The 27,375-nt window shown below is 51.1% G+C and overlaps 1 protein-coding gene across 1 annotated transcript in view; it reads left to right on the forward strand.

Annotated features, from left to right (window-relative positions):
* The first annotated feature begins 1,937 nt into the window (after positions 1 to 1,937).
* evi5b (ecotropic viral integration site 5b) overlaps positions 1,938 to 27,375 on the forward strand; it is a 31,686-nt gene continuing 6,248 nt past the window's right edge. Inside the window, 17 exon segments of the mRNA XM_030083086.1 lie at positions 1,938 to 2,207; positions 11,608 to 11,843; positions 16,985 to 17,174; positions 19,834 to 20,058; positions 20,127 to 20,201; positions 20,280 to 20,549; positions 20,674 to 20,763; positions 20,868 to 20,965; positions 21,472 to 21,532; positions 21,596 to 21,649; positions 22,401 to 22,433; positions 23,666 to 23,830; positions 24,428 to 24,559; positions 25,108 to 25,248; positions 25,329 to 25,487; positions 25,693 to 25,839; positions 25,978 to 26,073. Coding sequence (XP_029938946.1) covers positions 2,124 to 2,207; positions 11,608 to 11,843; positions 16,985 to 17,174; positions 19,834 to 20,058; positions 20,127 to 20,201; positions 20,280 to 20,549; positions 20,674 to 20,763; positions 20,868 to 20,965; positions 21,472 to 21,532; positions 21,596 to 21,649; positions 22,401 to 22,433; positions 23,666 to 23,830; positions 24,428 to 24,559; positions 25,108 to 25,248; positions 25,329 to 25,487; positions 25,693 to 25,839; positions 25,978 to 26,073 — 2,256 coding nt within the window. The 5' untranslated portion in view covers positions 1,938 to 2,123.

Genomic DNA, 27,375 nt, shown 5'->3' on the forward strand with positions numbered 1-27,375 from the left:
CTATACATGAAACTTCCAGAGCTGCATTGGCCTCATTTTAGAGGTTAAATGTACTTTACTCCTCCAGAACAACTGGACTTAGTGGAAAGTCTCAGAAAATGGCTCCTTTGGTCAAAGCGGGTTCAGACCGCTGATCTAGATAAAATCACGATGACTGGATGTACGGTTGGATCAGAAGAGGAGCTGAATCCTGTGAGGCCATTTAAGAGACAAACTAAGAAAACGGGTATAAAACAAGTCATGCAGCCAAACGACCAGCACGGCCGTGAGACTTGGCTAGCCAGGGACCACCAGTGGAGATGATATCCTGCAGAATGCCTTGTAATCATGAGTCTGTCAGATGATTGAGAAGACGCCTCCGTGTTTGGAAATATTTCAGGTTTCACAAAGTTTTTTTCTTGTTATCGCTGGAAAAACTTTGAAAACCTGCCTAATGTTAAGGAAAACGTTTCAAATTCTACTGGGAACTTTCCCAATCTGGTAACGGAGGACTGTAAGTGTGAGTCACATATGTCAAGAAAGGAATACACATCTGAGCAAAGTGGACTATACGTTGCTTTATATTCACCTCCTTGGCAACCGGCAGGGCGTGGAGGACCTAGCGCTCTGCTGACAGGCCTCTCCCGTCCCGGCAGCTCGCTGTCGCAGAGGACAGCAGTGGACTGGGTCCTCCTGGTCTGGCCATCTTACTTCCAGCCCACCACCAACTCTCTGAGGTCTTCACTGCAGCAAGAGGAGCTTAAATTGATCCATTTCTCAACACTACCTGGTTTAATCCAGGGTTCTGCCACTTCTCTGACTAAAAGAGCCGTTTTAGTGACTTTCCATCAGGTCCAGTAGTTCTGGAGCCATAAAGAACATTTAACCCTTAAAATGAAGCGAATGAGGCAAATGCAGCTCAGGAAGCTTCATTCTCGGTTTTGATGAACAAAAAACTAGATCTAATGGTGCATTCATGAAGTTTTAACTACAGTTCAGAATAGTGAACATTTTGTTACACTGAACCTATTTTTGTTCCAGATTTTAACAGTCTTGTTCCTGTTTTCAAGCTTCTTTTGTTGACAGTTGAAATTTCAGCTGTTTTTGTCGTTTTACCTCTTTTTAAACAGTTGTCTATTTCCTGCCGTATTTCATTTTCTTAAATTGGAAATTGTAGACATGTCAGGTTTTTAAAACTTTTTGGTCATTTTTTCCCCCCATTTCTTGGGATTTTGTGATTTTTCTCAGTTTTACTTGAACCTTTTTTGAATCCCTTTTGAACCAAGAGTGACGAATCATATAATAACATAAAACTAAGTTCAAAGTTTCTTCACGTATGGTGTGGTGAAGCTTCATGGAGCTGCTACAGAGGGACTAAAGAGCCACGTGTGGCTCCAGAGCCACAGGTTGAACACCCCTGGTTTGGTCTATTCACAGTGTAATAGACGATATAATTAATACTTGCGATTCAAATCCTAATTAATCCGACTTACACACTCCACTACATTCACACAGCTGAGTGTGGATGGCCTATATTATGATCTCTACTCCTCATCCTGCGAGGGAATCCTTCACACCGCCATATTCCGGCGGCTCCTCGCCTGTCCCTGAGCAATGCAGCGGGCGTCCGCCGATGCCACACAGGCCTGTTTCTGCAGCCAGCAGCTGCTGGCGCTGCGTTCCTCCCCGCCGTGCGTCTTCCGGGCCCACGTTGTGGCTGTTGTGGCGGTGCGTCAGCCTGAGAGGCCTGCGGCCGGCCTCCACGGTGTTCCTGAGTGCAGACGGAAGCGTCAGCCGCCACTCGGCTGCTTCGACGAGCTGAGGAGTGTCTAAGCAGGCCAACAAAAGACATGCGTCACCACTCTTATGAAAAACCTGAAAAGTTGGTTTTATGACGCGCCGGTATGTGAATCGAGGCAATCGGCTTTGTCCCATTTCCACGACAGCCCTTCCTTCTGTGATGTGCGCCTTCGATCCACAGTTTCACAGTAGAAAGGCACACTGAGGACTCTGGGTCAGGTCCAGCAGGCACATCCTGGCCTGGACTCACAGGTCTAGATTCTGAAGGAAACACACCAGCATTGTCTTTGTTTTGTTTTTTTTCTGAGGACTTCTCTGGTTGTAAAAGAAGAAGAGTTTCTTAAATGAAAGGAGTCCCTGACATCGCTGTGACTGAACTCCCAGCCTTCTCCAGAACCAGTATTCTTCCTCTCAGCGATGACTTTCAGGTGAGCTGTTTGGATCAGCAGTAACAGGCACAGGATCTTGTCTTTGTACGCTGAGCGAAACGCTGAACTGCATCTCTGAACGCTCGTTTCTTGTATCAAAGGAAAGTGAGACCTGATTACAGGACTGAGTCGGGAGATTTAGTCCTGCTACAGCCTGTTTGCTGCTCTCTTGTTTTTTTCCCCCCAGACTTTGAATTGCTATTGATAAAATGTTTACAGCACCATCAGAATGTAGAGCTACAGACGGTACTGCCTGTGGAAGGTCTTCCGTGGACTCCGTGCATCGGACACAGCGGCTCAGTACTCAACACAAACGTACGATCATGTAAAAGTGCCTTTAGTCACTGTACAAACAAATAGGAGGTAAAGAACAGGGAAGGTAAAAAGGACAAAAACAACGTCCGCTGTCCAGTGAGAGGGATGGAGGGGCCGGGTTGTGGTCGACTTAAAGGTGTGCAGGGAGTTTTTATAGATAACTCATTGCTTGATGGAGGAGGGGACCCAGGACAGAGCTTTAGACTGACGGAAAGCTAAAAGACTGCTACTCAAATTAGAAATAAAACAAGTTGAAGGACAGGTCGTTAAAGATCAAGGAATATTAGTTTTCTTTTTATTGAGGGTATTTAGTGTCTGTATTCATCTCCCTCTTGAGAAATCTGTCTGTGACAGAGCTGCACAGACAACACACATCACTCATACAACTAAACAACAACAAAACAGCAGGTTAAAGAATATCTAAGGGAATCAAAGTGAAATAGACGCGCAAAGCATCATCACACTGGTTTAAAATGAAAAGTGTGATGTGCAAGCTCAGTGTTACACGTATGAATAATGGAGAAGAGAGCGAAGCCCCCACAGCTGCTGTGTGGACGACCTTACTGACTTCCTGTCGTCCTGCTCATCCCAGCTAATCTACACATTAACGATCCACACTGACGAAGAGATGAATGAGTGTTTGTACCGTGGAACCCTGAACCTTCTTCCAGAGTGTATTCAGCGATGAGCGATATCTGATCAAATACTGTCTGTCTGTCTGAGGGTTGTCGATTCAAACAGGTCTTGGGTTCTGGAGGTGCTGGACTGACTTTCCCTCTTTAACAGATCCAGTATCCGGGCTTTTCACTTCATGGCCAGGTTTCAGAACCAGCTGGTGATGCCATATCATAACACAGACTCAAAAGTTGCTCTGTAATTATTAAAAAAAAAAACCCAAAAAAAACCAATTCAACATAATATTTAGGCAGACACCAAACAGCCTGAGCGACAGAAGGAAAAGCAGGCGCTGGTGGATTGAGACACACACACTTGCTCCTTGTGTGTTCCAGCTGAAGTCATTGTGAACACCTTGAGGTCTGCATGAGCAGACCTGTGCAGTGTTGTTCCCGTTTTGCTGTATTGCTCTGCAGTTGGTGAGCATGACACCAGTTAACAGACCCATCCACTGCACACCTGAGGCCAGGGTCTCGGAGAGGCCAGAGGTCACTTCTGCCTTTATTGGTTTGTTCCACAGAAACGAGTGGTGACTCATTTTTTAAAGAAGGAAGTGTGCCTGAATACGGGTAAAAATCAGAGATAAAATCAATGGATTCCAGTCCGGCTTGTGCGCGCGGACTGAAGGTTACACAGCTGAGGAGACGCTGGAGGGCGCAGTACCGCCCGCGGACAGCAGGGGGCGGCGCTGTCCGTCTCAGCGCATGCTCGGTGGATGTAAACACTTTGAGGCCGCCGGAGCTCCGCTCAGCAGACACACGTAGCACGGCTGGCTGCACGGGCCGGACCCGGGACCGAATGGGAGCGAGCTGGCTTTAAAAGCCCGGGCGAACTCCTCTGCGGATCACCCAGCGTTGATGCGGCGACCCGGCGAGGGAGTTTGAGGAGCGGAGCCTGCTGTGGCCGCCCGCCCTCCGCGGCTCGGACCCCGACAACACTCCTCCGTGCATGGGAAGGACTCGAGCCTCGCTCCGGCTGCGTGGAAACGTTTCAAGGTACAAAATAAAGGATGTAGTTTTCGGTGTCGGGGCCGCGTGTACTTCCTGGAGACGGCCGCCGGCTCGGGGCCGGTGTGGGATGAGCTCCGTTAGTTAGACGGCGTCCGGGGGAAACTTTGCAGCGGTGTTAGCGGCTAGCTTAAAGCCCGCCGCGGGACTCAGTGCGGAGGAGTCCGGGTGACTGCTGGCAGCAGAGCCCGCTGCAGGTTTTACTTTTAATATAGTTTTATTAAAGTTCTGGGCTCAGTCTTTCTGCTGGATGTGCCTCTAGCAGCGGGCCGGCCGGGCAGGCTGGGACGCGGCGGCTCGTCTGAGCAGGGCTTCAACCCAGTCAGCCTCCCACCGGGCTCGAAGCGGCCCCGGCTCGGCGAGCAACAAGTCCCGGACAAACATAGTCCGTGTGGCAGCAATCACCTCTGCAGCCGCCTGGTTCACCGTCTGGCCGCCGCCGCTCGGACTGCACCGCCCCGAGCTGCTATTAGTGGTTAACTGGACGCAGCGTTCCGCTCCTCACGGCTGAGTCTGCAGTTTGTGCCTCGGCCGGTTGTTGCTGTGACTCCGGAGCCGGTCATGTCAGGGGACAGTCCTGCCAGAACTTGTTCAGGCACAGGCTTCACCCAGGCCCGGGTCCTCTGCAGTCCCTGAAGAGCACAGAGAACTCCCCCTCACGGGCTAAACCCCCCAGCCCGACACCTCGGTGCGCTCCGAGGCCCCATTTACACCACGTTTCAAGTGAAAAACACCATTTCTGCTTTATTGTTTCAGTGAAGTTTCAGTTTTTGAAAGTGACATCAGTTTACAGAGATATGGCAGAAACACTGAAAGTAAAGTAGTTTTTCACATTGCCCCACTCTCAGGGCTGTGCATCTTCACTGCTGTCATGATTTGGCCCCGTTATTCTGTCTTCCAGTCAATTTTCATTATAACTGCTCATGGCAGACTTTACCCTTTCATGAGTACGAGCAGTCAGGTCAGTATGAACCTGCTCTTTGATTTAGGAAATCACCAACCTCATAAACACGAGCACAGCGGATAGAAAGTGCATTTACACCAGTTCACACTGAAATGACTCCAGTACTCTGCAGGGTGCTTCACATGAGAAAATCTTGAAATGTGAACATAAATGTGTAAACTTTTAACGCAGCTGTAAACCAGGGATGCACTGATAAGTACCTTTAGGAAGCTGCCGATACCGAGTACCACTACGAATACGAACTACATGTCCTAAAGCCTAATTCACGCCCCACATGCAGACAATATACGAAGGCTGTGCGTCGCCTCAGACCACCTTGGCACAGGCTTTGCATCAATGCATAGTGCGTGCAGAGCGGAGTGTGTGTCCACACACTGCTCTATGTGTTCAGCTGCAGTGCAGAGGACCGGAGGAACCTGCAGCGGGTGGTGAAGACAGCTGAGAACATTACCGGGACCATAAGGCTGACGCTACGTTGACGCTGCTGAGGAAACGGCTCAGATCAGAATCGTGTGGGACTCACATCGGATGTTTTCATTACGGTTTGAAGCAAAGTCAGATCAGGATCCAATAACTCTCCCTGTAGCCTCAGTCTGAGCGATGATCTCGTGCTTCTTCTAACTGTTTTTGTTGAAGTGAGACGACGGCTAGGAAAGATCCCATAAAGTGATGACTCCTCATCACTTCTGTGTAGCTCCAGTATAAAAGAAGCAGTTGCTGAGGACCGTCCTTAAATCCTGCATCCACATTTAATGTGTCGGTCCAAGGCGAGGACAACTTTCATCTTTGTTGGTTTGTTTGGTTTTTTTAGACCATGTTATGTTTTTATTGGGAAATGTGTTATTTTATCAAAGACAAAATCGGCATGTGGAGCGAAGCAGTCGCTAATAAATGAAAGCACCTGTTGACTTTTTAAAACCTATTTCTTGGTTAAAACGTGTTTTACTGTAGGACGGACGCAGCAGTGTCCTGTCTGCGGCGCCGGGGTGATCCAGGGTCACCGGGACGCTGAAGGCTGTTCACTCATTCACACTGGAACCTGATGGGCGGTGGATTGAAGTTCTAATATAAAACATGTGCAGAAATGCATTTAATCTCTGCAAAAAAAAAAGTAAAAACGGGAACTGAGAAGAGCAGCGTGGGCTGGACGGGCCTCTCATACAGTCTGCTTCACTCATGGCAGTGGCGACGGCGTCAGTAACATCATACAGTAGCCTTTGTCATCAGCCTTACTTGGTAATGTTGAACAGTGGGAATTTTAATTCCAAATGAAAACATGGAACACATGTTTGTTCCTCTTTGATTAATTATGAGAAGTAGCCTTTGGAAAATTCACAGCACCGCTTCTAATGTCGACAGTGGAGATTACCACATACTGCAAGAGGAGTGTGTGGCGCCCGGCGTCGTACCCTCACACAGGCTGGCGCCAACACATTGTCCTTTCTGTACTGTACAGCGCAGTAGCGCTCATTATGCAGTTCCAAGCTGAAGAAGAGGAGGCTTGGGCCAGACTATTGAGATGCTGATTGTACACCTCAAGAATGAGAGCTTCTCTCAGAGTGTGTGTGTGTGTGTGTGTGTGTGCGTGTGTGTGTGTGTGTGTGTGTGTCTGTGTTTTTAACAGACTTTCATAAGTGATCGAGGGCGGTGTGGCCAGATAGGTGCTGTCCAGGCCGGACCAGGATCAGGAAGTGATAGTTAAAGTCTGGTCTGGGCCTGCTGGGTGCTGTGCACAGACAGGAAACGCTTCTCAAATCTGCCGTCACTCTTTCTCAGTTCCCCAAATGCCTTGAAGTTGCTTTACTGGGCCTTTTCTTCTCGCTCGCTCTCTCTCTTTTGCATTCCACTGGGCTTCATTAGCTATGCGCGCTGCATCTCTGGGCCCCTTTAAGTTCTTTGGCAAATCAAAGCAGCCAGACTGTGTGTGTCCAGGATTTATAGGGAAGCCTCGCCACATTTGGCTGGACCCACCGGGAGGAATGCACGGGCCACCTGGACGCTGGCGTCCGTCTCAGCGTGTCCTCGTCCTGTCCGCAGATGATTAGAGAGCAGATTCTCTCACACGTTACGCCAGAACTCTACTACTTGTTTAACCGTCGGTGATTTCTGCATTAGTGAGCCCCCTGTGCTCTGCTGCTGCTGCCGCCGCATGACTTTACCTTTGAAGGTGAAACGGCTCACGTGGAAGTTCGTCCACACAGACCGGCAGCCGTCATGGCAGACGCCCACACTTCCTCCTGTTTAGCCTCCTACGTCAGTGCACCACACCTCCCTGCTCCCCCTCGGCCGCCTAAGCAGTGCTGGTGTCAGAGTGCTGGAGATACCGAGAGATGGTACTTATAACAGAGATGTGTCTGCTGCGAAACTCACAGCTCGCACAGAATTTAAAAAAGATTAACAAAGAACTGCATTCAAGTGGAAAAGGCATGTATTTACTGAGAGAACTTTCTTCAGTGAAGCAGCACCGGGAGCTGCCGCAGAAAAAAGACTGACAGGTAAAGAAATGAGGGGAAGCTATCAAAGCACTCTCCAAGATTAAAGCATGACAATAAGCAACACAGTGAGCAGTGAATGAGCTCAACAGCAGATAGGAATGAAGACAGCACGCACGCTGTACGGGCGCAATGCCAGCAGAATCCTATCGGGCTCCACCGCTGGTCCACGCTTCCCCTGTGCAGATGTCCTCTGTCCTGCATGCAGAGGGCTGCTGGGATGCAGAGCTTCCAGGAGGATTTCAGTGCGCCCCAAGCGGGGTCTACTCTTTATTATGTCTATGGTCTCAGAGGTGAGGCTGCGTCTTCTTCTGTTGCTGGCAGCTTGCATTCCATATGGGTGCACTACCGCCACCCGCTGGTAGAGGTGAGGCTTGTCATGATGCGCGTGCGTTAAACTGCGTTAAAAATTTTAATGAGATTGATTGCATAAATTAATTAACGCCATTACTGCGTTATTTTTGACAGCCCTAATATATATATGGCAGGGTTGATAAAATGTCAGTTCCAGTTTTTTCCCATGGTGCAGCCCTGGTCTACAGTACGTTCTGCAGACGCAGTGCACGGGTGTGTGAGTGCTGTGCGGCTGTTGGAAGTGTGTGTAGCATTGACACATGGCCTTTCCATGTTGTTTGCCTGTGGAGTAAGCATTAGGCTTCATGGGATCTAGCAAACACTTGTACAGGTACTTGGTATCAGCCAGTATAGAGAGGTTAGAAGCCAAATGAACTCGTCCTTTAAGAAGTGGCGTCATCTCTTGTGCAGACGCCACTGCAGTACTTCTGTACACTGTATTTGAGCACAGATCAGTGTTGCCTGACATTGGTTGGTGTTGAGAATGTTTGCTGGCCATGTGTTGATGTAAAGCAGCCAGCCTGTAGATGTCCCGGTCCTGTTTGTTTAGCTGCGCTTGTCGCGGCGTTGATGAATGTCGGTAAATATCACGCTGTGCACCCAGTGACAGATTAGGACGGTGTTTTTGTGGTGACAGTAGTAAAGCTGTTATCGCAACTTCCTTTTTTCTGTCTGTGCTGGAGTAAACGGGCCTCTTAGCTCTCTTATGAACGGCCTCTTAATGTCTAACTCGGCGTTGTGGAGACGTCGGTGGAAGTAGATCTGTTGTCCATCCAGCCGTCTTCTTCCCTGCTTGGTCCTTACGGGGTCCCGATACCTTCATGTTCACTTCAAATCACTGCAGGTCACCGAGCGCACGCCCTCATCAGCTCCACCACGTGTGTGTCGCCTCCATCAGCTGCTGCTGCATTTAGCGGCGCTAGCTGGCCCTGGTCAGTCTAATCACTCACATCAATGATCTCTGTCTAGGCCGAGGAGTTTGACGTGTGGTGTTGTCGTGAAGGGTTGTGATCAATGGCTCCTATACCATTTCTCATGGGACGTTTGATTTGAAAACATTTCATCTGTTTCAGAAAATGTAGGTGTTTACTTGGCAGCTTCTTGAAAACGACGTCCATTTCTACAGAAATCGATGCGTTTGAAGCCGTTGTGTCGTAGCTGCTGCTGCCGCCTCCGGTCCTGCACTTCCTCCTGCGCTCTGATTCAACAGGTGACATAAAGAAGGCCTGTCTTCTCTGGAGCACTTTGACCCTTCCCCGGTGTGTGATCAGCACTTGATAGGCGGCTGGGTGTGTGTGTGTGTGTGTCGCTTGGTTTGTTAAAGGTCTAGGAGAGGAGAGGAACCCTAAAGGACGTTATATGTGTAGACAGTAGATTTTTCTGAGCACATCCTGGACTTTGTGATGGAAAGCAGCTGAAACCTGGGAGTTTGGCTCACTTCGGTCAGCAGGTAGGAAGAATCTGTGCCGTCACTCCTCACGGTGTGACGCCGGGGTAATCATGTTTATGGTGGCTCATTTCTTTGCTCTGTTCTCTCTCTTCTCAGCTGTTTTGTTTCATATTCTGTTGGTTTGGCTCAGTGTAGTCTCCCGGTGTGTTGGACAAGCAAAATATCTTCCACTATGACACCTGAGCATCAGTTATGACAAAGAACAAGCACGGTCATCTGTGTGTGTGTGCGGATGTGTTCGCCTTCGGTGAAGGTTTGTTTGAGGGAACAGTGTACTTGAGGCGTTACAGCCGGTCCGTTGGAGGGGATGTGAACCCCGTATGAGGAGCAGGCTTCGGTCTTCATACAGGCTACACCTTTACTGTCACTGTACCGTCTCGCCTTGTGTTAAACACACAGCGGAACTCGGCCCTCATCCATAATGGCGAGCACACACATTTACTGAGCTGTGGGGCGACTTAGTGTGAAAACAGCAGAGAACCGTTCTCGTACCAGTTTTAACCCCGTGGCCCGCCGTCGGACCACATTTTATTGGTGCGCGTCGACTACTGCTGTGGCCATATTACATAACAGTGTGTGTGTGTGTGTGTGTGCGCGCCTCTCGGGTGCTGCGAGCCGTCCTCAGACGGCGGGTACTGAGGAGGTCCTCCGGGGAGGGGAGGGGGGCCGGTGATTGTTTTGAGTGGTGTTCTTGATGCTGTGTAGTTCTTTCCTGTGTGCCACAGTGCAGCCGGAGAGTCGGAGTTCTCTCCTCGGGTTGGTCCTTCTGAGCATGCTCACAAAGTTTTGTTTGTTTGAGTTTTAGGGCTAAAAAAAAAAAAAACCCAAAACACTGAAGCAAAGAAACGGGAACTGACTGAATGTTACAGCTGGTAGTAAAGTGCAGTTAGTCTCTTAACTGTGGCAGTAGTACAAGTAACTATTAATACTTCAATCAGATAAATACTAGCTTCGAATGTTTATTTCCTTGTCATCATGATGTGGAAACAGAGTCAACAGACTTGCATCCCTCACCCGTTTCCCCAGGAGTTTGTCGAACCGGAGCTTTGAGTCGGAGCCGGCGCTGAGGCTGGAGGAACTGTGGCTGCTCTGGTGCAGGCTGATATTTATGTGAGCCTGCAAGAACTTGTCCAACTCCGCCTCGGGCAGGAACAGGAGTTGCCTGGATTCTCCGATTTTTCACTTGCATTGTGACACAGATTTGTCTGTAATTATTTGTTTTTATCACTAAGCAGTACTGTGATAAGGCTCAGTGATTAGGTTCATGATTTAAAGGACCAGGAAGTAGCCTGACAGAGGTTCGCCTGAGATTGAAGAATACAGATTTTCACTTTGTCTTGAATCACCTTAAATCCTTTGAGGACCACAGCAGGAGCTTTTTCACTGCCGTTTAAAAAAGGAAGATGAAAGAAAGCAAAGAGGGTGAATGCAGCAAATGCCTCGCTGTTCCTCTGAGCCATGTTCTCCCGTTTTTCAGCGCCTGTAAAACCTGATCCCTGTGATGCACAATCATGGATTAGACTTCTTTTTTTCAGGAGAAGTTGGCCTATCTGAATATGTCAGCTGCAGGAGCGTCCCTAGAATGTTTTAATAGTAAATTCCACCTTGAAGAGAAAAGACAAAAGAAATCTGAAACTGAATCAGACAGGATTTATCCCATAATAATCCAGCACAGTAGATAATAAGACTAACAGAAAAATGTTATTTCAACCCTTCTTTACAAGTTGGAACAAAGAATTAAAGTCTATCACACACTCAAGTAACTATCTACAAACAATTTACAGAAAAAGTCACTCGAGCACAATCCAACGCACATGAAACGGTTTTGTATTTTATTTTGGTAAAAAGACAGGAAGCAGAAGATCGCCTGCATCTGGTGGCCACCGTCTATGTTGCTAATGTTTTTTGAGCTGGAAAATGTGTATAAATCATAACGGAAGGCCTCACTCTGCGATTTATCATCACTGAACAGCTGGACTGAAATGACAGACGACATGTTAGACAGCGGGGTCGGAGGTCATGCCGTCAGTGGAAACACGGCGGTGAAGCAGTGACGGTGACGGCGGTGTATTGGCGCTCCTGCGGGAGCAAGGCGCTTTCATGAATATTTCGTTCAGACCTGAATCTCCTCTCTGCCCTGCAGGTGGCGACAGACAGAGTTGCTGGCAAGCTGAGTTCTACTCTCTCATGGGTGAAGAACTCGGTGTCCCACACGGTCAGTCAGATGGCTAGCCAGGTGGCCACGCCCACGTCCCTGCAGACCACCGCCACGACCTCCTCCTCCACCTCCCTGTCCTCGTCCGGCCTCACGCCGTCCTCGCCGTCTCAGCTCAGCCCGGACGATGTGGAGCTGCTCGCCAAGCTGGAGGAGCAGAACAGGTGAGCAGCTCCTCCGAGACGGTCCTCAGTCCCCACGTCCACGGCGGACGCCCTTTACACTTTCACATTCTTTAAGTCTGAAATAGTGACCTGGTGACCGTCTGAATGGTCCGCCGCTTTTCCCGCTCTGGTCCAGTCGAAACACCAAGAGGCCTCTTGGTGAGCTTCACCGTTCCGGCCGCGGCTGGTCTTCCTCCGGTCCTCGGTCCCGCTCCTGGAGCTGCAGGACTGCAGGACTGTGTTTGATGAGTGATACGCTCCCAGACGTTGTGACAATACAGAGGCCACCAGACTACAGGAGCCTCTCAGGCTCTTTTCAGCTCAGACCTGGGCATGAGTGCGCTTGTGGTTGCTTCCTCAACACTGACTCGCCTCGCTGAGATCACCGGAGCTCAGACCAGCTCTCCATTCTGTTGCCGGGACACTTGTTTTTTGTTTTTTGGCTGTAGGACTCTGCTGTTCACACTGTTTGGTACTCTCAGCTCATATTGATCCCAGTCTGGCTCTGAGCTCTGTGGACATTTGTTTTCCTCTCTGGGGGGTGTATCACCTTTCGGCGGCGGCCCCTCCCCCTCCCGGCCTGCACACGGCCAGCTCAGATATGTGAGCGACTTTAACAGGGCAGGGCTGGAGACTCCGGGCAGGAGGGGGGAGCTCACACCGCAGATGACTGCAAAATATAGATGTTTGTGAAGGATTATAACTTTGTGTGTTGGAGGGAGGGAAAAATAACGTTTATTCTGTAGCTTCTTTTACCACTTTGATATTTTAGATATAATGGAAACAAAAGCCTGTTTTAACCAGAGATGGGAAATAACGACGTACAAGTAACGAAGTACTGTAACAAAGTACATTGTTCTGGTATCTGTACTTTACTGAGTATTTATTTTTCTTTTCTTTTTACTTGTATCCGCTACATTTTAACACAAGTATCTGTACTTTTTACCCCGTACATTTTCAAAACAGGCTCGTTACTTTTAATGCACGACAACGATTAAATAGACCAGAATTAAAAATGTCTCCGCAGGCTCCGCCAGTCGTATGAAACATTACCCACGGTTCCATACATCCCAACTTGTGATTGGCTCGCTGTCCATGATCGTTCTTTTCATTGGCTACAGACTACACCCACACACACAGCTTTCTCTGGCGGCAGACTTCAGGGAGCACGCTCACTCACTGCAGCAACTTGAATGAGAGATGTGTTAATGTGAGACTATGGAGCCCAGCGAGGCAGCGACATGTCCGACACAGAGGAGCAGGACAGCAAAGTGGCAGCGGTAAACCCCGATGATGCCACGCTGGAGGACGAGCCAGGTGAACGGGACGAACAGGCCACTGCCTCCCCCCCCTAACAGTCTTATGAAAAAAAAACTAGGTTTCTGTATCAGCACAAACCTGTTTGAAGATATATTCAACAATTTGCAATGTCTTTTCTCAAAAAATGGCAGATCTACAAGCTCATAGTGCTGCTCTTGCTGTGCCATGAGCTTGTAGATCCGTTACTTATGAAAGTGTAACGGTACAAGTGTTTAAAAGTGACACAGATCAAGTCCTAACAGGTTAATAGCCTTCAAATTAGCCACTGTATGATGTGAGGTTAAAGGGCAACTACGTTTTTTTGACACCTGGACCTTATCTATAGGTGTGTCATGCTCATATACTCACTCAGACAAACATGGTGCAGCTCGGAGTCCTTCAGAAGTTATTTAGATCCAACCGATTCAGCTGCACTTAGCGGGGGCCACGGCAATGGAGCTTCAGCGCGGGACATAATCTCTGCAGAGTCGCTCATTTCGGCCGTATTTCTTCATCCATCGCCAGTGTTATCATAAAGTCAGCTCGTCTACCGTCTTCAGGTGGGTCAGCTGACAGTTTTCGCTAACTTAGCCACAGTTAGCTCGGATGGGAACGTTGGAGCTCCTCTCCCCAGCAGAGAGGCACTTTGAGTCAGCCTCGGCTGTCACGGCGCCCGGGCGTCTGACTTCCAGGGGCCGATTGGGTAAACGGCCCGGAGCTGCTCCACGGAGGCTGACGGGAGAGCTCCGGATCTCCGCTCCTGGGCGGAGACGCGCTCCGTGCCGGCCGCATAACCACGGAGGCGGAGAGGAGCTCCGCGACGTTCCCATCCGAGCTAATTGTGGCTAAGTTAGCACGGTGTCAGAGAAGAGCGAAGCGCAGCAGATCCCATCAGATCCCAGCAGATCCCAGCAGAGCAGAGCTTAGAGCTTCCAACCCCGGGGTGCTCCTGGAAGTCTCTCCTCACCGAGAGTCTCTGGAGGTCTCCAAGCCGGGCGAGGAGTGCTGTGCGCTTGATTTTACACAGACACGACTGGTAAAAAAGAAATACTTTGTACTTTTACTCTAAAAGTACATTTCATAGCCTGTACTTTTTACTTTTTACTTGAGTAATTATTATAATGAGTACTTTTACTTTTACCAAAGTCATTTTTTTCACAAGTACTTGTACTTTTACTGAGTACAGAATGTAAGTACTTTTCCCCTCTCTGGTTTTAACGTTTCTCCTCGATAGCCAGTGTGCTCCAGCGAGGGACTCGGAGGAGGAGGATCGGTCCCTCAGTGAATAATCAGCCTCAGAGCGCCGTGCACAGAAACAGGACGGCCATGTCGCCGAGTCCACATAGCGCCGCACATGACCGCTACAGTGACCAGACAGGGGTGTCAAACATAAGGCCCATGGGCCAAGACCGGCCCAGAAGAGGCTCTGATGTGGCCAGCCAAAGCACCAAGCAAGTTGAAAACCTGAAAGACAGATGTCTTCAGAGTAGAGGACACACAGTAGACCTGGACTGAGATGTGGGCGATGCTACCCAGACCTCGCTGTCGGGTCCTGGTTTCAGACGGTTTTATCTGGATAACATGAGGAGAATCCGGCACGCCGTCCCCAGCTCCTTCATTGCTCCTTTCAGGCCACGGCTCGGTTGGAGGGCGACGCTACAATCCTCTGCTGCCAGCTGAGTGAATTCTTTCTCTGTCGCGCTCCTCGCCCATGGCTCGATCGCTGGGTGACGGCACAGAACCCCAGTTGGAGAGCCAAGGCCGGCGGACTGCTGCCACGATGCTCTTGTGCCCAGCAGCGCCGTGTGGTCAACGCCGGAGGTCGATGGCTCTTCCAGCCGGCTGTCCTGGTCTGGTTACGGCAGCTGACGGCTGAAGAGAGGAGAGCTGACCTGCCTGTGGAGAGCAGCGCGGCGGTCACACGGCAGCATCTCAGGCTACGCTAGCAGCTACCATCGCTGATGCTCATGCTAAGCTAAGCTAGTGGACGGCTTTAAACAGTGAAAAAGAGACTTTAATTGATCGTTGCAAGTATGGCTGCTGGCTGTTCGCCCAGGCACACAGCAGGAGCTACAGATATAGATATATAGCCATAGATCGGGCTACTAGCATTATCCCACATTATAATAAACGGCTGTATTTCCAGAGGCGCTAGTGATCCCACAGCAGCTCTGTTGTCTCGGCATCCGGCAGCCAGCTCGCCAGGGATTGGACGAAGCGTGTTTAATGTTTTGGTGGCATTGTGTGATTTTCGGTCATGTTTTGAATCTGTAGCCGTGCACGGTGAATATTGATTTGAAGAAATATTGCTAATATTGCAATTTCCAGAAAAATTGTAAAGAGATGTCAGATCTTTTCCTACAATGATTGAGCTCCAGGATGGAGGACTTTGGTTTTCATACATATGTGAGGACAGACTCAGCCGCTGCTTGCCGAGTGTGTTTGTGGCTCGGCGAGGCCTTTGTACCCTGCAGAGCAGATAAAAGTCCAGTTGGTTCAATAGAGTCACGCAGACCGAGACTCCTCCGCTGACAGCCACGAGACCTGCCGACAGTTCAGAGGAGGCCGACATGTCAAGTGCACCATGAGTTTATCTTGGTAAGCCGATGCCCACCTCTTCTTTTCCTGAGTGGTGGGATTTAAAAGCCAGGACCAGCTGACATGCTGAACTGGTTTTGCTTTTCGTGAGGCTTCAGGCCTGTGCTTGTTGTTTGTGAATTATTAGCAGAGTTGTCCATTTGGTCGTGTTCATGAGTAACAAAGCCTTTACGCTGCTGTACTTTATCAAACTGAGACTACAGGACATAGCCTTTTCACGTATCTTCAGCCTAAATGAGTGCTGGGTTTACGTCTGCTCGTCCAGATTGCTCTGTAACTCCAGCCTTTGTGTGCGGCCTCGGTGACGCCATCCTGGCCTCGTCCTTTTTTTTCCGAGATCAGGTGTCTGAGGCTTTTGTCGGCGTGACGAAGGCGACACAAAGCTGGACTCGCGGCCCTCTTCTCGTCTGCCCGATGATCCCTGATTGTTCCAGTCTGTCGGCGGCTCCGGCGACCGGCTTACGAACGCCGTGCGAGATTAACGGGCTGGCAGGAGCCGGCTGGAAGCTCGTCTTAGCCGGCCACCTCCAGCTGGACTTAAAGGACATGTCAGACCTCTTTCTCACCTCTAACCGTGAGGGCTCTTCGGCTACCAGCAGAACCAGAATGAACGACGGCTGTCTTCTTTTATAAACTCTTTCACCTCTTCAGAGAACTCTGACAGGAAACTATAAAGCAAAAAACAAACAAAGAAAGTCCTTGTTTATTACCGGTTGCACTATACTGCAGCATTTCAGCTTATTCTGTTCCAGTGTTTTTTCCTGGGTGCTTGTTGCTCAGAGTAGTAGGAAAGCTCAAGTTTTGCCCTTTAATCTTTACTTATTGCAGAATGTTCCCGGCTCTGCATCGTTTCATGTGGAGTAGGAGATCCAGGCCTCGTCTGGCTCTGCCATGCTCTGTCCAACTCTGCACCGTGACGCCAATATAATTATAACAACGCCTCCTGCAGCGCTGCAACCAACCGTTATCTTACTAATAGATTAATCTATCAGTTATTTGTACACTTATTCCGTTGTTTTTCTGTGTGGTTTCTTTAAAAACATTTGTGTTTAGTAAAGTAATGGTAGTAGTATATGTACATTAGATTGCATCCATTTGTTTGTGAGTTTAGCAGGTGATACCGACCATATGTTTGATCTCTCCAGGTCTCGAGGTGAGGAAACTGGACCAGAATGTGTCTTACAGTGTTGTTGGTGGACACTGGACCGCCTGTTTACCCTGTCCACGCCTGTCCCCCCCTGCAGGCTGCTGGAGACGGACAGCAAGTCGCTGCGCTCCATGAACGGCTCCCGGCGGAACAGCGGCTCCTCCCTGGTGTCCAGCTCCTCCGCCTCCTCCAACCTGTCCCACCTGGAGGAGGACTCCTGGATCCTTTGGGGACGCATCGTCAACGAGTGGGAGGAGGTGCGCAAGAAGAAGGAGAAGCAGCTCAAAGTGAGGGAGGCCGCCGCTCCAGTCCGACGCCGCTTACATGTCTGTTAGAGCAGCTGCTGCTCTTTACTCTCTGAACCACCAGTCCATCAGTCCTGACTCAACCTAGAGACAGGCCCCTCCCCTCTGTACCGCTGCAGAAAAGAGGTCAGATGTTTGTTTTGTTTTAGTAGTCCTGCTCCTAGAGCTGCAGTAATGCGGCCCGTGTGTGAGTCTCCTCAGAGCAGGGGTACTTTCTAAGCCCGTCTCCGTCCCCGGTGACCCTGAGGTGTCGTCCTTGGACTTATTTTAGTTGCCGCCATCTAAAGGGCTAATTTTAGCTCGCTTGTTTCTACAGTTACTCTCTGAAGTCCCACGTTAAGCACATGTCCACCTTTAAAGAGGGACAGAAAGCACGGCGGCTGTGTGTGGTGTGAATGCTGTGTCAGCACGGCGTCGGCAGGGAACCCGGAGGTTCCTCACGTCACAGCGCCGTCTGCACGAGAACTCGATATCGTCTAATTCAGCTTGTGTTCAGCTTCAACTCCAGCTCCAGTGCAGCGTATTGGTTCTGTACGCCGGTCCTCCTGGAAGAGCTTCCACATAATCACATCAGCTGAAATCCTGCTGTCGACACACCGCATGTCTGCTTTCCCTCTACAGCGAGGAGATGGACTCTCCTCCTCAAGTCAAACCAAAGCCACACGTCAGAGAAACCACCTGGGATCTTCTGAAGTGAACGGCTGAAATGACTTGAACAGCTTATACCAACCCAAACAGAAACGCTGGTCAGGCTACATATGTGCAGTCCAACCCCTGCTCATGAGGAGCTGCTGTAGTGAGCAGTGGCTTTGTGTTTAAGGCCCTGTTTACGTGAAAATGCTGGGTTTTTCTCACCCTTTCCTCTCACAGCAGTTTGATGTTTACACAGCCGTGTTCAGCAAACACACTGCCTTTCCATTTCACTTCCTCTCTAAAGAAAAGCCATATGTTCCAAAGCATTCGCCCAAGTACCACTGTGATTTGCAGCCGTTTGCGGTGGATGGTGTTAAACATATATGCTGTACGTCTCATCCCACGAGACTCCACTTCGAAGAAGACGGAGACACAAAACATTTTGCATCTTGTAAAACTCGCTGCTCTTTGCAACTGAGGACGACCGTTTTAAAGATGTGCAAAAAGATTTCCGTCTCCGAACGCACCGCGCCATCTAGAGTTCCAGTCCAAACGCAGCGTAAAAACCCGCCCACCTCAATACTCAACTCTTATTTTCATATTAAAAACAGAACAGCTGTTTCCCACCGTGCGCAACGGAGGCGGAGTCTGAGTGTTTTCATGAAGTTCCACCTGGGAAGTCCTTCTCAGAAAGTTGCGTTTTCAGTTTTCGTCTCCGTCTCCGCCGTGTGAACTGACGACCGCTGCCTTCACATCCGCCTTTCAGCCGGCAGCAGAGCAGCCAGCCGGTCCTCACTTCCCCCTCCTTCCCTCACCTGACGGCGGTTCAGGTGTGTCAGCTGACTGTAACCAGATCCTGGACTTCTTCTGGATTAGAAGGTTGGACGATGCAGCCTGAGCTTCAGCGTCTTCATCTGTGTGCAGACTGGTTGTTCCTCTGGGCCTTCCTCTGCTGACACTGAGCCAGGGTCGATTGTTCAAACCTCTCTCCTCCCCCATCTTGGTCTGGTCGTCTGCAGGGAATCTCCGCCGCCTGTGCGCTCGTGTAAAAGGGGAAGTGTTGTTGTTCTCGGAGGACGTGAGCGGTGTTCCTTGTAATTGTATTGATCTGCAGACGCCTCCATCTGAACGTGGATGTTTTCACCCCTCGGGCTTCCGCGGCGGCGTCACGCCGTCAGCGTTCATTTCTCAGGCTTAGTGATCAGATTTGAAGCTGTGTCGACGTGACACCTGTGCAGTTTTAGTGACGCGTCTGATGTGTGATGTTGGTCTTCTCTCAACTCGGAGAACAAGCAGTGGAAATCAGACACACAATACGTTGTTTCAGCGCTCGACAAAGCCCGGTCTGTTTGAGTGACCTGGGAGTGTGAGAGAGAGGACCTCTGTTCCAGATGCACCCTGGACTGACCAGACACACACACACACACACACACACACACACACACACACACACACACACACACACACACACACACACACACACACCCTCCCTCTGTCGTTGCTGAGCGGAGCAGGAAGGAGCAGCGCTCCCTGTCAGCACAGGAAATTGCTCAATCAAAATGTATCAGCACTAATGAATGGAAAGAAGTGACGTGCAGCGCGCCTCACTGACAGAAGGTTATTACCACACGCGCCGGCGGAAACGGTCAGACCTCCTCCGCTCTTCAGAACCAGGAGACGAGCCCCGAGTTGTCCTGACGTCACGCCAGAGCCGCATCGCCGTCCGCCGTGGGCGTCGGTTTGGCCCTCATCCACACTTCACCCCATCAGCACTGAAGCACAGACCGGACATGTTGTCCCACCTGCCCCAGCGCTTCCCTCCAGACCAGGCTTTTCAGCTCTGTGTGTGTGTGTGTGTGTGTGTGTGTGTGTGTGTGTGTGTGTGTGTGTGTCCCTTCACTGGTAACAAGGTGGAGATTTATCGTCTCGTGTTGTGTGTCAGATATTGAGATTGGCATACGGTTGAAGTGTGGGTGTGTCCGATGTCGTTTGCGCCTCTCCGCCGCAGGACCTGGTCAGGAAAGGCATCCCGCACCACTTCCGGGCGATCGTGTGGCAGCTGCTGTGCAGCGCCCAGAACATGCCCATCAAGGACCAGTACTCGGAGCTGCTGAAGATGACGTCGCCGTGCGAGAAGCTGATCCGCCGCGACATCGCCCGCACCTACCCCGAGCACGAGTTCTTCAAGGAGAAGGACAGCCTGGGCCAGGAGGTGCTCTTCAACGTCATGAAGGTACGGCGTCCGGCGAGGGGAGGGGCCGGGGCGGGAGGCGCCGCTAACTCTGACCCCTGTGGCTTCAGGCGTACTCACTGGTGGACCGGGAGGTGGGCTACTGTCAGGGCAGCGCCTTCATCGTGGGACTGCTGCTCATGCAGGTGAGGCCGGGTTCCGCCGGCGCGCCGCGGCGAGCCGAACAGACGCGCTGAGTTCAGAGGGCGTTTCCTGTCCCCCAGATGCCGGAGGAGGAGGCCTTCTGCGTGTTCGTGAAGCTGATGCAGGACTACAGGCTGCGGGAGCTCTTCAAGCCCAGCATGGCCGAGCTGGGACTCTGCATGTACCAGTTTGAGAACATGATCCAGGAGCAGCTGCCAGAGCTGCACCTGCACTTCCAGGCCCAGAGCTTCCACACCTCCATGTACGCCTCCTCCTGGTTCCTCACCATCTTCCTCACCTCCTTCCCTCTGCCCGTCGCCACCAGGATCTTCGACATCTTCATGTGTGAGGTCAGGGTTCTCTTTGTTATCCACTGCTGCCACCTGCTGGCGGCGACCAGCCGTCACAGCTCGGAGCTGCCGCCGCTTCCTCTTCTTCTGTTCTGCTCTTCTCACTCCCGCCTCCCGTCTTCAGGGTCTGGAGATCGTGTTCCGAGTGGGACTGGCCATCCTTCAGATGAACCAGGCCGAGCTGATCCAGCTCGACATGGAGGGAATGTTACAGGTGGAGCGGCGCCGCCCTCACCCCGTGGCCCTGTACAGGCGTCGGAGCGGGTGTTCCTGAGCCACTCTTCTTTTTTCATCTCTTCCCGTCTTTGTGTCCGGCAGCACTTTCAGAGGGTCATCCCCCACCAGCTGGACAGCGGGCCGGACAAGGTCATCCAGGCTGCTTATCAAGTCAAATACAACGCCAAGAAGATGAAAAAGTGAGCACCGGCAGCGTTTCATTAAAAAAAACATTCATCTGCTCTCAGTTTTCATTCCTGCTTCTTTCACATAACCTCAGACTGAGTCTCCATCCGCTCCTGCAGTGAATGCTGCGCTTTCAAGTTAAATGGAGATCTTCAAATCCAAACTTATTATCATTCCTTATTACTTCCACAATTTGGCCCTGTGGGACTTCTCTGACACTCTCTGTTTTGTTTTCTGAGGTTTACTGATTTGTAAGTGAAGCTAAAACATGAAATACTGATATAGATTCACAAAGACAAGAAAAGGAATCATTATGTTGATGAGCATAAAAAAGAGGAAAAAAACAAATATTTGAGCTGTGTTTGATGTGAATGGTCAGCGCCGGCTTCAGAGTCCTCGGAATCCCCCGCGGCTCGTGTTCCAGCCGTCAGCTGACTGTAGCTTGAACCGTGTCGGCCTGTCGGACGCCGTGCTCCACACTGAGCCTTTCAGCCGAGTTTCTGACTGTCTTTGCTTTCAGGCTGGAGAAAGAGTACACTACAATCAAAACGAAGGAGATGGAGGAGCAGGTGGAGATAAAGGTGCGTGAAGCGGGTGGCGGGGACTCCGGCGCCGCTCTGGAGTCTGACCGGCTGTCTTTGCAGAGGCTGCGGACCGAGAACCGGCTCCTGAAGCAGAGGATAGACACGCTGGAGAAGGTGAGCGCCCCCTCGCCCTCCTCTCACCTCGACCTTAATCCATCCGGCCGCCGCGCAGTCACGCGTCCCATCATGCATCTGTCCTAACGACGAGACGTCGCGCACTAACCGGGCTGTGGTTATGTAGAGGCTGCCCTCCATCATCGTGACCGCCTGGACGCCACCGCGGTGACTTTTCCTTTCTGTTTTGTTTTTGAACACCAAAAACACACAAATGGCTGGCTGAACTCAGATGTGAGGTTGCCACGCTGACCTCATCACTAACTCACAACCACTGCTGCTTGTCGCGCGGCACAAGGCCCGGCATGTGAGGCGGCGCCGTGCCGCCGCAGGGCGCAGGGTCTGCCGTGGACGCGCCGCCCCCGGGCTTCTGGCTGCAGCCCTCACTAACCCCACTCCGTCACCGGGCCGCAGCTCGGCGCCCTCCACCGCCCCCACAATGCTCGGCTCCCCCGCCGCGCCCGCCGCCGCTGGTCTGAAGCCTCTCTGCCATCCGCACTGCCTCACTCTCCTCTTCGGCACCAGTTTCTTCTGTTTGTTTTGCACCTTTTTAACTTCGCCTGCATGCAATGTTCCTTTTCTAAACCTCGATTCAAACGTCATCAAGTCGGTGTCTGAAGTGTGAAATGTGAAAATGGACATTGCATTTCTTGTGAAACAATCAGTTGTGCTCCCGTGTGCTTTAAACTGTCTCCTGGATTCTCTCTCTCTCATCTCTCCTTCGTTTTTCTTCATATTTCTGTTTTTGTAGGAAAGTGCTTCCTTGGCAGATAGATTGATCCAGGTATATTCTTCATCCTGTCTTTGCCCTCGTCCTCCGCCTTCCTTCCAGCCTTCTGTCCATCTGGTAGCAGTGCATGCGTTCAGTCAGCACAGTGGAGGGCAGGGGTGACGGGATGAATCTCCTCGTACTGATAGCTGATCGCTCCGTTTCATAAGTGCATGCAGTATCCATCGTAGCGGGTTGGGCTGTTTAAAGCATTGATACTTCTTAAGTGCCGCCTCTATAAAATGATCCAGCACTTCTAAAAGAAAAGTATAAAACCAGAATGCAACGACCTGACAGGCTTACAGTTTATTAATGCATGCAGATTGTGAGAAATGAAGGCAAACCGTTGAAGGAGATTCATTGAAAAATCCGACAGTTCAATAACATGATAAATGGCACCTCAGAGAGGCTGAGAAGGGAAAATACTCACTCTTTAGTTCATCTTCCTGCCCGGCAGAGGGTTGATTGTGGCCTGCAGGATGACTTTATTTGGTTTAATAATAACAATAACAATGATAAATGGCAGTAAAATGAGCTGGGGATGTTTTAGTAAGACTAGATGTATCACAGCCGTCGTAGACGCAGCATTTTGAGCGATACTTTCTCGTCTTGTGAAGAATCTTTATCATCACAGCAGATTCACTCCTATGTTATGCTGAGGCCTTTCTTCACCATTGATCTATTCTGCTCCGGATGAAGTAGGAGGAGTTTCTCTCCCAGGTCATCCTCACATCCTTGAAGACGGCCTTTAAACTTTGCTTTAGCCAGGCAGTGCCAAACTGTATAACACTGTTGATATAAATCAAAGCCACGACACACAAAACTGAATTTGTCCAACGTTTGGCTCTCAAGCTGCAGCAGTTTTTCTTTCAGTGGTTTCAGTTATACATCAGTAAACATTCCCATCTTCCCCATACTGTTCTCCACCAGGTGTGAACGTGAAGCGTGACCCATCGTTGCATTCTGGTTTGATTTATTGCAGTAATAAACTGAGTTATATTGGTTTTTCTCATTTTCACTCTGGTATTTTAAGGAGTATCAATGTTTTTCCTCCATCTTTTCTCGTCTGTGTCTTAAAAATCCTGAATAACCCTCCCAGTCTGGCAGTGAAATGAAAGCATGGTTCCTAAAACCCCTCGATTCCCCACCCTCTCTGATTTCACCCACCCACTCCATCTGTGTCGCCTCCGTCGCTGCTGAACTCACCCCACGCCCCCCTCTTCACCTGCCGCTGCTTGCGTCCAAAGGGACAAGTGACCCGAGCTCAGGAGGCGGAGGAGAACTACCTGGTCAAGCGGGAGCTGACCACGGTCAGACAGCAGAGCGAGGAGGCCACTGCTCAGCTGGAGAAGGCCAATAGCACCATCAGGCAGCTCCTCCTCCAGCAGCAGCAGCAGCGGCGGCCGGAAGCGGTAAGGAGGGTGACGGAAGTCCCCAGCTGGCGGCGTGGCGCAGCCTCACATCCTGCTGAGGACCCCGGCTTTGAGACTGGGGATGCCTCACAGCCCAGCTCCAGTCTTTTCACGGGATGCCGGTAGTCACACGGCCACTTATCAATAGCTTCAGCCGCGGCGGACGCCGCGGCCCCCGCCTGGGGCGCCGATCTGTTTGAGCATGCATGACTTGAAATTGGGACAGGGACTCCCGACACGGCGCCGGCGCCGTTCCCGCCGGCGCGTGTGGAAGCTGCGATGCTGAAAGCTGCCAGATTTCACACGCTTCTCTCCCAGTAACAAGGGCCTGAATTATTCACGGCCGTATTCCAGACGGCGCCGCGCCGGCCGCGCCGTGTTTTACATAATTTGCTGTCTTGCTCCACAATGAGCGCTCATGAATGATGGATGAACCGCGAGCGGCTAAATGGCTGGCGTCGGCTAGGATGAAGCAGCCGGTCTTTGATTTGGAGCGTAGCAGGGCTCGCAGCTCGATTCTCCCTCTGACTGCTCATGGATTGAAGTGCTTGGTGAGGATGGTTCCTGCCGACGCTCACTACCGTCCTCCTCTTCCAGAAGGCGGCCCAGCGCACCTCGGAGGAGTCCGTCCTGCAGCTGGAGAGGGAGCTGGTGCAGGCCCGGCTGAAGGAGGCGGAGTCTCAGTGTGCTCTCAAGGAAATGCAGGACAAGATCCTGGACATGGAGAAGGTGAGGCGTGGCGACAGCAGAGAGACTAGAGCGCCGGGGGTCTCCACGCTCCCGCCGGGCAGAGGTCGCCCCAAAGGTCAATTCACCAGGCCAGACGGTTCGTTAGAGGAAAGGAGGAAGAACGTTTAACACCACTAAAGACCAACTACGAAGCAGAGAAGGCTTTCAGGTTGACCAGAGAGACGTTCCAAGCTCCTTTTCAGTCATGTTAGTTTTCCAAATAAGATAAAGATTCAGGAATAATCAGCAGAATTGTCTTTAAGTCTTCACTTTAAATTTGAGTCACTTCAACCAAATCAAACTGTAGCCCTAGAGGAGAATAATCCAGAGGGAAGGAGTTTTGAGTGTTTTCCACCCTCTTTTAGACGCCGCTCCTCTGCACAGCGCCCATCTATTTGTCAGTTTCAGACAGTGGAAGTAACTCATGACGACAGAAAACAGAGATGCTGTTTCATTGACAGAACCGGCTCTTTCCAGCCTCTGCATCTTCAGTGTTTCCAGTAATAGTTTTCTGTTTTCATTCGCTGTGTGTTCTCCGTCCCCCTCAGAGAAACACTTCACTGCCAGACGACACCAACGTGGCTCGTCTGCAGGAGGAGCTGATCGGGGTGAAGCTGCGGGAGGCCGAGGCTCTGACCGGCCTGAAGGAGCTGCGCCAGCAGGTCCGCGACCTGGAGGAGCACTGGCAGGTGAGCAGAGCGGCGCCGCTGCGCCCGCCGACGCCGGGCTGCAGACCAGAAACCCAGACCGTCCCTTCGCCCCTCCGCAGCGTCACCTGGCGCGCACCGCGGGCCGCTGGAAGGACAACCCCAAGAAGAACGCGCTGAGCGAGCTGCAGGACGAGCTGATGTCGGTGAGGCTGCGGGAGGCCGAGGCGCAGGCCGAGCTCCGGGAGTCCCGCCAGAGGATCATGGAGCTGGAGACGCAGGTCAGAGGTCACATCCTGCCGTCAGATCGCCTTGTCTCAGCAAATTACAGCCTCATCCCTCGGTGAAGATGGGATAAACTGACTGGTACAAACCTGTGGAGCCTTTGGGTGTATTGGCACTCTCTGGCCTTCAGGGGGCAGCAGTCATTTGCTTCGTTTCTTCAGTCCTCTTTTTGAAAGTGTTCTTTTCTCTTCTGCTCTTCAGAACCAGATTCACGGTAACCAGCTGCGGCGGGCGGAGCAGGACAACCGCAGCCTCAGCGACCACGTGCACACTGTGACGGTGCAAAACAAAGAGCTGCACGTGCAGCTGCAGGAGATCAAGAGGAGGCAGGCGGAGATCGAATGCAAGGTACGAGCGGGCTGCAGCAGCAGGCGCCGCCGCCACCGCTGCGGCCTCAAACTCAACCCTGCAGAGCAGAAACCCGGCAGGCGCCGCGCAGCGGCCGGGAGGCTTGACTGAGTCTGCTCTCCCACCTGGTCTCTGCAGAGTAAGGAGGAGGTGATGGCGGTGAGGCTGAGGGAAGCAGACAACATCGCCGCCATGGCCGAGCTCCAGCAGCAGATCTCTGAGCTGGAGATTCAGGTAACGGTGCTGCAGTTCAATTCAGCTTTATTTATATATTTAGCGCCAACACCCAGCGGTTCCACATGAGCGAGCATAGGCCACTGTGGAAGGAAGGAACCTGCAGAACCAGCCTCAGAGGTGGAGACTCTCTGCTGCTTCCGGTCACAAACCACGTGCTGCATGCTGATTTCACAGCTATTTGTAGGTCTCTTCACCCAGGAAGCCTGTCAGTCAGTCACTGCAGTCGACGTGTCGCGTTCTGTAGAAAACACGCTGCAGGTCCCAAATGACGACCATATTTACCCCCCAAACAAATGTAGCGCTTCACAACAACGAGGGTGACCAAAACAAATACAGGCCTCAGCGGCCGACGCCCCTGCTGCAGCGTCCGAGGCTTGCTTGGTCTGCTGGTGGGCTGGTGGGCTCCCAGCTGCCTCTTCTGTTGTGTGTAAACTCCACGGACTCTGCTCTCTCAACGGAGCAGGCGCCAAGCGCAGAATTATGATGCTTGTGAAAATGTAGGCACTTTCGTTATTCATATAGACTCACGGTCAAAACACGGTGCGATTTCACTAATTGAGCTTTAAGTGGCTTCTGAATTAAAATGAGTTCGACTCCCCAGCTTGAAGGCATGTAACAGTGTCGTTAAGCCGTTTGGACGAGTCTGCGTTTATTCCATTTATGTGACAGTTGTGCTGAGTTCATGCATTTACATGAAAAGTTCAAAAAGCAGGAGAAGAAATGGCGATCTGTCTGAAGGTCCTGTCTTTTGGATCAGTACAAAAGAAAACAGGGTACCAAGAGCATTTACACAGAATATGGCTCCTTAGAAAGAAAGGACAACATCAGAGCTGAATGCATCTTTTATGGTGGAAAACTGGTGAATGAAGGTTTGAAGCTGGAGCCGAACTGAACATCCCGAGACAGAGTGAAAACCCAGAGCTACAGAGCAAACACTGGAGCTGACTGCCAGCACTATGAGCTTCTTTCAACTGTCTCTGTCTCTGTCTCTGTCTCTGTCTCTGTCTCTGTCTCTGTCTCTGTCTCTGTGTGAGACGGCGGCTCTCAGTCTTCACATTCAGGTCATGACCAGGCTGTGAGTCAGATGTGTAGGCCGTTCTGCGGAGAGTGACTTTCATAGACAAATGATGCAGAGATTTGATGAGCAGATGCAGCGTGAAGATAATCACTGAGAAACAAAGGGAAATATGATGAAGATAAAACTGAGCTGGTTTACTCTGCAAGGCTCTTTCACTCTCGGAGCCGTGGCTTGTGCTGCAGACCACAGCACCACTCACTCTGTGCCTGACAGGAAGTGGT

The sequence above is a fragment of the Salarias fasciatus genome, chromosome 23 (genome assembly GCF_902148845.1).
Source record: "Salarias fasciatus chromosome 23, fSalaFa1.1, whole genome shotgun sequence".
Classification (NCBI taxonomy): Eukaryota; Metazoa; Chordata; class Actinopteri; order Blenniiformes; family Blenniidae; genus Salarias; species Salarias fasciatus.